We start from the raw sequence: 11,669 nt of genomic DNA on the forward strand, positions 1-11,669 counted from the left end.
GAGATTTCGGCGGCTCTACCTGACACATCTCCAACGAGATTCGAACCAAGTTTATTGCTTTCGGGGAGCCCTGCTACTTCTGATTCGAACTCTAGTCACGTTCAGGACTTGGTCACAAGTGTCCGGAACGTAGTCGTCGAACCTTCCAGACAGCCAAGGTTCTTAGGACAGAGCTCGGGCATTACTCTCGCGCGCCTTGTCATGGCTGCTATTAGAATTGAGGAGCTACCGTCGCTGGTAACGGAAAATTCCAAAAATGAATCATCCTCATCTGTGATAGCGAACGAGGCCTCTCTCCCACCACGCCATGCTGCAGACCATCTGGTCGAAGTCTATTTCCAGTATCGTACGCCTCACCTCCCGATTGTGGATCGCTCGCAAGTGAATGAAGCTGTTGAGAATGCATATTTGGCTAGAAGCAATACTCGGCCATCGAGTCGCTCAGTTGAGAAGGACAATTTTATTGCATACATAGTTTTCGCGATTGCCCTTTGTGATATGTCTAGTGCGTCCGGAGGTCGTCCAGCCCAGAGCGAGGGTTGCTTCCGTTCCGCCATTGCTTGGATCGAGAAGATCATCACATACTCGGAAAGTGACATTGAGACTTTGCGCTGCGTGCTTTTACTGGCACAATTTGTGGCTCTCTGTCCTTCCTGGGGCAGCTTGTGGCATCTTACCGGCATTGCCCTGCGCTTATGTATCGACATAGGTTTGCATTGGGAAAGTGAAGAGAATGCTATCAATATGGATCCAAAGCTGTTGCATGATCGACGCCGTTTATGGTACTCTACCTACCAATTTGATCGTAACTTGTGTATCACGCTTGGTCGCCCCTTTGGTATCATTGACGAAAGCACCCAAGTCCAGCTTCCAAATCCATGGGCAGTCAGTCGTCGCTCACTGACAAGTGACTCTTACGACTTTGACATCCATAGCCAACGAGCTCATAATCATATGTTCACCTTGTCCAAACTTGAGTCAGAGGTTCGACATGTGCTCCACAGCCACCAATGGCCTTTGAAGTTAGCATATCCAAGGGTGAACTACCCGGCTTGGCTTCAAGATATCCAGCCTCGTCTGGAAGAGTGGTATAATACTGTACCACAACCTAGCAAGGCTCATCCTTCGTCTATATTTGCTTGCCAAGCCTACTGGGATGGTATATATAACAACACAATTCTCCTTCTCTACCGGCCAAACTCGATAGTTTTGCATTCGTCGACGGAGATCCTCATTTCATTCGAAGCTTCTTGCAAGCTTATCACAAGCATCAAGACCTTACAACGAGAAGGAAAGATTGATGTTATGTGGAAATGGGTCTATCACCTCTTCATGGCTGGCCTTGCAGTGATATATGGCCTTTGGAACTCCAAAGAGATACGAGATCGTACCTCTATCGGGAAAAGTATTACGTCTCTTCAGTCATGTACCTCAACACTCTCTGCTATGTCAGAGACCTTCCCAGGGGCTTCAGGCTGCCGTGATGCGTTTGATAGTCTCTCATCCGCAACAATCGATTGGCTTGTGTCCGCTGAGGAGATACGGCAAGCACCATTTGACTTTGATAAGCAAGTACAGGATTTGTTATATGAACTGCAGCCGTCCTCCCGTGGTGGTATTGGTGCCGCAGCTGACAACAGTATCACTGACATGTCTGGCATAATGTCTACTGACAATTCGGCTTTATGCGAAATGCTCAGCTCGGCCGCACAGTGGCCTGGCTTTCAAGACATGGATTTTAGTACCTCAGTACCGCTGTAAAGGAGAATTTGCTTCTGCTATTGGATTTTGTAGTGATGGTTCGCCTGTAGTGACTCATCAGAGAGCTTCTACATATACTGAAATTGAATATCTGATATTGAAGACGAAGAATGATCATGAAACCTTATCAGTGTGGATATGAGGTTTTATTTGGCTGGCAATTGGACAAAAGATGATTGTAAGACAATTGGACAAAAGATGATTGTATGACAATTGGACAAAAGATGATTGTATGACAATTGGACAAAAGATGATTGTATGACAATTGGACAAAAGATGATTGTATGACAATTGGACAAAAGATGATTGTATGACTATTTACCATCCTATTTAGCCTCCGCTGCCTTCGCTGGTGCATCATCCACCATTTCATCATAAGGGAAGGCTTTCTTTATAAGACATGCATCAGCAAGGCCATTTTGCCACCGATCAAATGCCTTTCTGGGGATACAGGTGGATGACCACATGCCGTTTTGACGGAAAGAATTCGTCACGGTCACGACGATATCGACCGGCACCCCTGGGAATAAGTCGGCGAGTTCATCCTTATAGGTTTCGGCATCATGCTGAAGCACCCAATCTATACCTTTCTTAAGAGCGATGCAGAATCTTTTCTGTGAATCGAGGACTTCCGGAGTGACGGTGGCTGTTTCTCGGTAATAGACACTCCAAGGGATGTCGCCTTCCTTGACCATTTCCATTGCGATGGAGATTTCAGGATTTTTCGCTGTCATGGCCAGTGCAGAAAGATTATCGGTAACGAAATAATCTCCCATGCCGCCTTCAAACAAAGTAGCCAGCATCGCACCATCCAGGTCCTGAATGTAGCTGATAGAGTTTGGGTCGATGCCGTTCTCCCGCAAGAACATCTTGAAAAATAGACCCACGCTGGCTCCGCCACCTGACTTCATGAGGACAGTGCTTTTGGCGACATCGGCTAGCTTGAATCCTTCATCATGCCCTCGGCGAAGCAGAGCAAGAGGGCAGCGGTTTGCGATCTGGGCGAATACGGTATAATCTTTCGCTCTGTTGCGATACATCGCCGGCACCCAAATCCCTCCGAGAGCCATGTCGGCGGTGCCTTCTGCGAGGTCATCGAGAACACCATCCCAGGGAACTGGTATCTTCAGATCAAAATCGAGTCCTTGCTCCTTGAAGTAACCATGGCGGCGGGCAATGTACTCAGGAAGATAATTGAGATTATGGCCAGTGGCAGTAAGGTGGAATCTTTGTTTGATCTGCATGACTTTGTCTTGTGTAGTTGGCGAATGTTATCGAGTGATCAAAATCGGATTTGTGCGACGAAGCAACAATGGAACAAAATATCTGGAACTTGGATGCCAGTGCAAGTGAATCTCTAATGGAAAAAGTGCACACCAGGCTCTTAAGTAACTAGCTGAGTGGAAGCTCTTGCAACGGGGCATGTTGCCCGCGAAAGAGCCAATTAAGCTACATCTTCGTCGGAGATGGAATGCTCCATCGGAATACCGCGAAATCTCCGATGGCCGATCTAATCGCCTTCGGAGAATCCCGTCGCTGTCGGATTACTGCTATCAACACGTGACTCAATGTAATCGGCAGAAGGTACAACATTTGTCTTTAGCTCTAAGAAATTGATTATTCCGGTTAACGCTCAGATAAAGAGATGTGGTTGATTTACTTACTTTACGGGCGTGCCATGGTGTGTTGTGAGCAGGACATCGACTAAAATTCTTCTTAGTCTACATTTAGAAGCCCATGTCCCACTATTCTATAACTTATCTTACACTTTACCTTTGTGAATACTGAAATGGCTCCCAAAATTTCTCTATATACTGCCCATCACTGCCCTTGGGCCCACCGTGTTCAAATCGCTCTCCGAGAGCTCGATCTTGAGTTTGAGACGGTTCTTGTCGACATCAACATCCCACGCACACCCGAATATCTCGCGATTAATCCTAGTGGGCTCGTACCGGCTCTAGTTTACGATGGTCATGTCTTGACGGAATCTGGTCTCATCACGCAATTCCTTGTCGATTCACATCCCAGTCATCTACTCAAGCCTAGTTCTGAACCTGGCGGTGCTTTGCAACGATTCAGTGTGACGTTGTTCGTTGACTCCTACATCAAGGCCCATGGCTTCTTCGATACCGCTGTTTACTCTTGTGATCAGGAGCAAAAGGCCACCGCCGCCCAAAAATACATTAATGCGATTGTCTGTGATATTGAACCTCTTCTTGTGGATGCAGCACCATTCTTTGGAGGCTCCTGTCGTCTTACGTTTGCAGAGGTATGTGTCCAGCGCGTCGACATTACTACTATCACCAATTACTCCTTGCCTTCCAAAGAAATGAAAATCTCTGACTCGGTTCGCTGCGTGTAGGTTCAAACAGGATCATTCCTTCTCCGCGTGTTTGCACTGCCCAGACATGGGGGAATTCTTCCGGACTTTTTCGTCAAGGCGCTTGACAAGGCACCGAACTTCAAGCGATGGAGTCATGCTGTAATCGGTGAAAAGACGGTAACGGCGATTTGGGATGAGAGGGATGTCATCAAACGCACTCTGGCGAGGATTGAATTGGCGAAGCTTCGAGAAAAACCTTGAAAATAAAACTGGAATATTTTCATAAAGCCAGAAAAAAGAGTGTGAGGAAATTCATGTAATATTTACCGCTTTTCAATGTAAAAAACACTTCCATGCTGCACATATATATCGTGTCAACTCCAGCACAAGCACAGTCCGGAGCGACGTGCCGGGGAAAAAGTCCCGAGGTCGTAAGATAGAGACAAATGATCTGATGCTAAACATATATTTTCTATGACTTGATGAAAGGTCTCTTTTCAAACTCCCACGGCAGATTTTGAAATCCGACCCAATCGGGCACTGCAAGTGGCTCGGGTTTCAGAATTGAGTCAAACATGGCGAAGCTAGGAATTGGTTCCGGGGAATGTGGGGCGTTGGCAGAGGGAGCTGAGCCGACCTGGCCCCGACATCCCCGGTAATGCCGCACTAGATGCCGAACGCCCCCGGGAATCATAATAGAGTGGTGAATTATACGTGCAAGTAACCTCGGATGATGCGGAAATCATCAATAGCCACAATGCATCGAACCTTGAAGTGGAATTGTTCCGTATTCACCCCACAAATCGCTACTACAAGTGGGTCATCGCTCCAATGACAAGTAATAAACACGTAGTTCGTAGGTCATCACGTCCCCAACAAAAGGGTCCTTTACCCGTCAAGGCTCACCGTATACCCCACGGGGTAAAAGAGTGGTACTTACCCAGTTGTATAAATCCTCCCTTGAGAAAACAAAATGGCTCTTCAAGCCGAGTTCTGTTCATCTTCTACTCTTCTTGAACTGTGTCAGACGTCTTGGTTCATTTATATCCAGCACCTCTTTCACTATTGACATATCGGTACGAAGTGTACTCGGCCTTTCTCCTTGGTCAAACGCCTGGTGCTCCCACGGACCCAGGTCCTACTCAAAATGAAGGGGAGCAGCTCTGAGGATTCAAGCCACCTTGAGAATGTGGTTCCAACTACTCCAACCCAATATGTCCAGGGAGACCTCACACCGGTTGAAAAACTACCTCACGATCCCCAAAATTGGCCACAATGGAAGAAGAATGCACAGATATTCATGGTTGCCTTCCACTCCATGATGTGGTAAGTTCTTTCAAATCAATTCGGCGGAACTAGCTTATCCTCTCTTCTCAATCCATGATTCTGCCCTACTGGAGCGGTAAACAAAAACAACGACTAACTTTATTACCACCGCAGCACAATCATGGCAGCTGGTATCATCCCGGCTTATGACACCTTTGCAGAGCAATATAACATCACAGTGGCAGATGCCAGTTACTTGACGTCCTTCCAGGTAAGTTGTTGATCCTCAAGCTCTAGTCACTGACTAATCACCAAAATAACAAGAGTAGATCCTATTTCTCGGTCTCTCTCCACTGATATGGTGTCCAATAACTGCTGTTTATGGTCGATACCCCGTGAATCTCTTTTCAGTCTTTGCCAGTATGCTCTGCAACATTGGGGGCGCTAGATGCACTACATATGGCACCCAAATGGCTACCCGGATCCTGGCTGCTTTCTTCATCAGCCCACCTATTGGCAACGGAAGCGGAATGATCACAGAAGTATCGGAACCAGAACATCGTGCGCAGAAGCTGGGATACTGGTGTCTTTTGACTACTCTTGGGACGCCACTGGGCCCCTTAATCTTCGGTGTTGTTGTGAAGCACATCGGCGTCCAATGGATATTCTGGATATTTGCCATCATCAATTTCTGCCAATTTGTCTTGTACATTGCAATAGGGGATGAAACTATCTTCGACCCGAGTTATGACCGACAAGGACTCCGAAGTGGAAGATTCAGTAGAATGTTCCCTAGAAGGATCACCACCCGTCAATTCCAGCTACGAGATATCCTGGCACCGTTCTCTCTGGCCAAACACCCCCGTGTATTGATCCCTGCATGTGCCCACGCTATCACCTTCTGCTATGCTAACATCGCCTTGATCGTTGAAATGCCAATCTCATTTGGCGAGAAGTTCCATTTCGACGCACAGCAGATTGGCTTGCAGTTTATCGCTATTGTCATCGGATGTGTTCTTGGCGAGCAAGTTAGTGGACCTATGTCGGACTGGTTCCTGAAGAGTGTGCGTCGGAGAAAAGGACACTCTTGCCCGGCAGACCGGCTGTGGCTTTCATATATTGCATTTGCGACTGTATTTGCAGGCCTCTTGAGTTGGGGGTTTCAGCTACAGCACGCAACGACATGGAATGTTACACCCTGCGTTGGTGCAGCTATTGCTAGCTTCGGCAACCAGATGCAGACAACTATTCTTACAACATTTGCGGTGGAAAGCAAATCGGAAAGAGCAGCTGAAGTTGGCGTTTTTATCAATGTGTTCCGACAAATTTATGGATTTGTAAGTCTCCAAATTTTCGACCTCCAATTGCCGACATCTACTGATTTATACACGATCTAGCTTGGCCCTTTTTACTTTCCTGATATGTTCTCTGCCTTAGGTCTGGGCGGAGCTGCGGGTGTAATGGTTGCTATTATAGCTGGCTGTTCACTGTGTCCAATTGTCGCCGTTCACTTTGTAGCTACTCGAAATGATAATCACCAGTGAGAACTTGTTGACTTCGACGGTGACTTTGACTGTTAGGGGCAATTCGATGATTTATTGCACGCAATGAGCCACTATGGGCTCGAATTTGGTAGCTAGCCCAGCAATGAAAGTATTTCGGTCTTCCAATCAGTGATTAATTCGCAACTAGTCAGGGATTTTCCCCCACGGCGGGCCGCTGGCAGGGTAATTGATTGTCCGAGTGCAAATAACTTCCCATATCTACCCGTTTTCCATCTTGGCTTGACTCGGTAACTTTTCTCCCCAGTAAAATGCAAGCAATTCTTTCACCTGCGCAGCTATGGCCCGGGGGAGGGGGTTCCCGTGAGCTGTTCGTTTGCACCCAGAGAACGATTTGGAAGATCATCACCCAGGTGAAGAAATCAAAGGATGGTGCCAATTTTTGAAGGTATAAGCTAATTTAAACAAATGTGCAACCAAATCTAAGCTCGTTAACGTTTCCTAGGCATCGTGGACTCCCCTTCCTGACCCAGAAGAAGAGAGAGCATAAAGACGGGCTCTTGTGAAATAAGGGGCATCTGTAGATCAAAGTTCTCGTGATGTATACCGTCCTGTATCCTTTAAGCTTATCGATGAATGGAGGATCTATTAAGTTCCTAGTCTTCTTATTTGAATATGTCACTCCCGTTTTTAGTCAAAAATTTCCTTGGCGCATATAAGTCTAAACGCTTTGTCTGCCTTGTCGATAAGCCCTACGACCCCGAGAAATATTCCCGCATAACTAAGCTGTTCATTCTGCTCTATATTTATCTCGCTCGCACGCCTACTTATTCATTAAGCTTGGGTACTACCTATACCCTATAGATCCTGGTGTTCATCATAGATCCTGGTGTTCATCATAGATCCTGGTGTTCATCATAGATCCTGGTGTTCATCATAGATCCTGCCGCATTTAATTAGTACTCGCGACTCCTCGTAGTAGAGGACTTGCCTGCAAGCTACTACCTCAAAAGTCCTAACTTCAGCGCAATGGCTATAACCCGTATAGGCACTATTATCTTCCTATATCTTATATCATAAGTCTCCTTTATGATCGATAATCAGAGCTATCAGGTTAGACGCGTGCGTATGCTTAATTTCTTGTTCTAATGGCTAAATTATGTAAGAACTGCCTATACGTCCGTTTTAAATTAGTCGTCTTACGCTGCTCCACGCTTCACTAGGCCATCTTTAGGAATGAACTTTTCAATAGACCCGATACGTCCCCGCACTTGAATTAACCATACGTGCTTCTAGGCTTTAAGCTGCTTTCGGCTTTGTAATTACTTCTTTAGATCAAAAATTGTTTCGTGGCACCCTAAGCTGATAGACTATGATATAATAATAGTCCCGATCTAGAACCACCAATCTTAGAAATTATAGTGCTGCTTAGCCAGCGGAGGCATAAACCACCGTTTAACGACTACACATTGGCTAAGTGGGCCGAGGAGTTTAAGCGATTTGTGCTGGAGCTCATAGGCTATAAGTGCGAAGGCCGGGTGGCTCAGTACAGCTGGTATTGGCTGATGGATGTGACATTTCTTAAGTGTAATCATCTTCGCTATGACCGATAGCCTACTGCAGCGTTTATAGGTGAGTATGTAGAAACTAACACTAGGCCAGGTGGAACGGGGCGCTGGGGAGGCCGTGCACGTGGCAGGGCGAGGTCTTTTTGAAGACGAAAGGAAGATTTTTTCCATTGCAAAAGAAGCAAAATCGAAGGCCGTTGATTTAATCAGGAGTAGAAGGCACACTAGCAGATCACGAATGCCAGACCCTTGCCAGATTTACATTAATTTTGTCCTGCATGTGAGTATGGAAAAAGTATCATACTTGACGACGGAAGGGAAGATAGTACTCAACGTCTTCTCTATTTGGTGTGGCACTACTAGTGCATGGCAAAAATGAAGAAGAAGAAGAAGAAGAAGAAGAAGAAGAAGAAGAAGAAGAAATACCATGTGCCGACATTCAACATAAAAAAGTATTATAACACAAGGATAGGGCCGCGCCCCACTATAAGTCAAATAATGAAATAATGGTATTAATGACCGTGTGTATACAACTGGTGTCAATATATTATCGAGAGCATACCCAGGTACCTACTCGGTCACACTACTCCATGAAGTATCCCAGAATGTGAAGGTAACGAAGGAGTTATACCCACTAAGCTAGCGCCTTTTGAGCCCTAGAATGGAAATTTGTTCATTCTGGATTCTACTCATGACATGAAGTTTGCTTCACAGTAGTATCCCACTAAGCATTAGACTAACAGTGGCCAGGAAACTGCTACTAAGGGTTTCGGAGATACCTGAAATTGCAGCCGATGATGAAGAGGAAGTAGCCGGGCTCGTTGAGGAGATAGAAGCTGATACTTCAGATGTAGTAATATGTGATGAATTGTGTGATATCGTAGATTGCGAAGCCGATGGGGTTGCCGACGACGTCATTGTCGCTTTAGCCTCGACAGAGCCAATAATTGATTGATAAACCTGTTGCTCTTTCAGGACGACACTCACGACCGCAGTGGGAACGGAGGCGAGCCAGGTCGGAAGTGAGTTGATATTAATTCCGCTATACCCCGAACATGATAGCGAAGAAGTAACGGAGGCTGGAAAGGCATTCATCGCTGACGAAAATTCAGCATTTGCGCTAGAGTAGACCGGGTTCTGTTCGAAGCTTGAAAATGCCGACTCAAGCGCGTCGTTCATCTCATAAAACAAGTTGCTAGATAACGTGCCAAGAAGTTGTTCAATGCATGTTTCTCTAGTGACAGTTAGTCTGTGTACGCTTATTTTCTCTATAGAAAGTTTTCATACCTAGCAGTTGTTTGCGCGTGTATAAATTGAGAGGTGGTGAGAAGAATCATTGCAAGAAAATTTTGTTTGGTCATGTTTGTGGACCAGAAATATCTCATTGCTCTTTTTTTTTAAAAAAGATTAGTCGAAAGTATGAGAGAAACCAGACAGATAAATCACACGTTTCTGCGTATCGAAGGGAAAGTGACAGCCCCAGAGAAGAGCTGGGGACTTGCAATGCTACCTAGGGACTTATAATGCGCGGAGGCGATTGCGTAGATTATATACCGTGCCTAGTCACATCCCATGAGTGGGGAAGGATAGTAGGTCAAAGCGCTTGCTCTCGATTTTGTATTTTTAGGTCCAAACATGGGGAGGTACAAACTCTAATTACACCAGCTTGACATCACCTGGAACTGCAGTAAACAAAAGGCGGTCTGGTGGGCGTATACGTTGGAAGATTATTTTGCATCTATTTTCCTGTTATTGGCCAGTAGATTATCTAGCTGTGGTTGCGTTACATTGAGCTCAGACTCTTGAGTGCCTCGGGTAAGCACTAAATACGGAATGGGAACCAGGTGGGGCAGTTTACCCCTGATCTTAACGCATACCAATCGCATGCGGTCGATTCCTGGTTTCCAAGGCTTTTTATAGAGATCAAGCACAAATTATCGAAATACTTCCTAGGAGTACTTAAGGTCATGTAGGTAATCCTTAAAGGATACCAAGAACAACTGAGCAAAGCTGAGTGTTACTAGGAGCGAAGCGCTAGATAGCAGCCGATAAGCCAAAAATAACTTTCTTTTTTTTTTCTTCTTATCACTACTGGTATTGTTTTGACTATTTTCCCCATAAAAGGAAGAGTTCTAGGGTGATGAACTTAATCAGAACCTCCTATTTAGCTCTTATCTCACTTACCTATCTCACTTAGCTCTCATCTTACTTAGCTCTCATCTTACTTAGCTCTCATCTCGCTTAGCGCTCATCTCACTTAGCTCTCATCTTACTTAGCTCTTATCCTACATAGCTCTCACTATTAAAGTAAGAGCTAAGTAAGAAGTCAGAGGGACTATATTATGCTAGGCGTATGTTAGTTAGAGTATAAGGTAGATCACGATAACAAAGGATGTCAGTGAATGGCTACGCTTGCCTTTTGCTCCTAAGGTGATCAACATAGACTCAAAGCGCCCCTGTGTATCGATCAGGGCGTTGCTCTCTTCCATAGATAGCTTATGGGTTTGTTTTAGATGTTTCAACATCCTATACCTGCTTGGAAACCACTTCAGGGCAAGCGAACAGTCGTCAATAAGGCACGGCTGGCTCTTCACCCATCTATTCTTATAGGATGCTGGTGGTGAAGGACTAGGCTTTTTCCCGTCTTGATGTTCTATCTAGCCTTTCTGGTCATTTATAACAACAGCTTGCTCCTTAGACATTTTGTGCACACTGGTCAAATGGCCTAACATATTGGTCCTGGTCACAAAGCATTTCCGACCGCTTTTATAATCGTCAACGAGACAGGGCTATGTCTTGACCTCCTGATCTATATTGGAGGGCGACATGAGACCACGGAACAACAGCGGGCCATTCACCGAGAGCGCGAAATAAGAGACCATAGAACGATGCGGCAACTTCTATTGGTCCTATAACATAGACTTTTGTGATGATACTGCGCATGTCGCAAAGGAAGACCCTTAGGTAAGCATTCTCAGACCATACCATATACCGGACTAAGGCTTACCATGCAATGCAATATAGACCTAAATATGGGAGAGGGTGAAAGTGTTCGACTTTGATTAAGGGTTTTCTGATAACGCCATTCCCTTATGCCAGCGCCGCCATAAGGAGTGACTACGCTTCAGGTCCGGGCTGGGTCTTTTTCCCAACAGACTTGGGCTACTTCATCAAGTTTGAAGAAGAGGACAGACGACGTCGAGCTACCTATACCGGCCATACTAACCGGCGTGTTCCTACTGCCATGAA

At 45.7% G+C, this 11,669-nt stretch overlaps 4 protein-coding genes across 4 annotated transcripts; 3 read left to right on the forward strand and 1 right to left on the reverse strand.

Moving 5' to 3' along the window:
- Positions 1–201: 201 nt before the first annotated feature.
- N7503_003313 (fungal specific transcription factor domain-containing protein) lies at positions 202–1,761 on the forward strand (the record flags this gene model as incomplete). Its single annotated transcript, XM_057062860.1, has 1 exon — positions 202–1,761. The coding sequence occupies one exon, from the start codon at positions 202–204 to the stop codon at positions 1,759–1,761; it is 1,560 nt and encodes a 519-aa protein (XP_056923775.1).
- A 326-nt stretch (positions 1,762–2,087) lies between these two features.
- Positions 2,088–3,005, reverse strand: N7503_003314 (ABC transporter substrate-binding protein; the record flags this gene model as incomplete). Its single annotated transcript, XM_057062861.1, has 1 exon — positions 2,088–3,005. The coding sequence occupies one exon, from the start codon at positions 3,003–3,005 to the stop codon at positions 2,088–2,090; it is 918 nt and encodes a 305-aa protein (XP_056923776.1).
- Positions 3,006–3,550: 545 nt separating this feature from the next.
- On the forward strand, positions 3,551–4,345 carry N7503_003315 (glutathione S-transferase family protein; the record flags this gene model as incomplete). The annotated part of the gene is made up of 2 exons (XM_057062862.1): positions 3,551–4,030; positions 4,124–4,345. 2 exons carry the CDS (start codon positions 3,551–3,553, stop codon positions 4,343–4,345), a joined length of 702 nt encoding a protein of 233 aa, XP_056923777.1.
- An 886-nt stretch (positions 4,346–5,231) lies between these two features.
- Positions 5,232–6,894, forward strand: N7503_003316 (uncharacterized protein; the record flags this gene model as incomplete). Its single annotated transcript, XM_057062863.1, has 4 exons — positions 5,232–5,410; positions 5,525–5,621; positions 5,680–6,687; positions 6,748–6,894. The coding sequence occupies 4 exons, from the start codon at positions 5,232–5,234 to the stop codon at positions 6,892–6,894; spliced, it is 1,431 nt and encodes a 476-aa protein (XP_056923778.1).
- Between the last annotated feature and the right edge of the window lie 4,775 nt (positions 6,895–11,669).

The sequence above is a fragment of the Penicillium pulvis genome (genome assembly GCF_028828015.1).
Source record: "Penicillium pulvis strain IBT 33274 chromosome Unknown contig_1_segment0_segment0, whole genome shotgun sequence".
Classification (NCBI taxonomy): Eukaryota; Fungi; Ascomycota; class Eurotiomycetes; order Eurotiales; family Aspergillaceae; genus Penicillium; species Penicillium pulvis.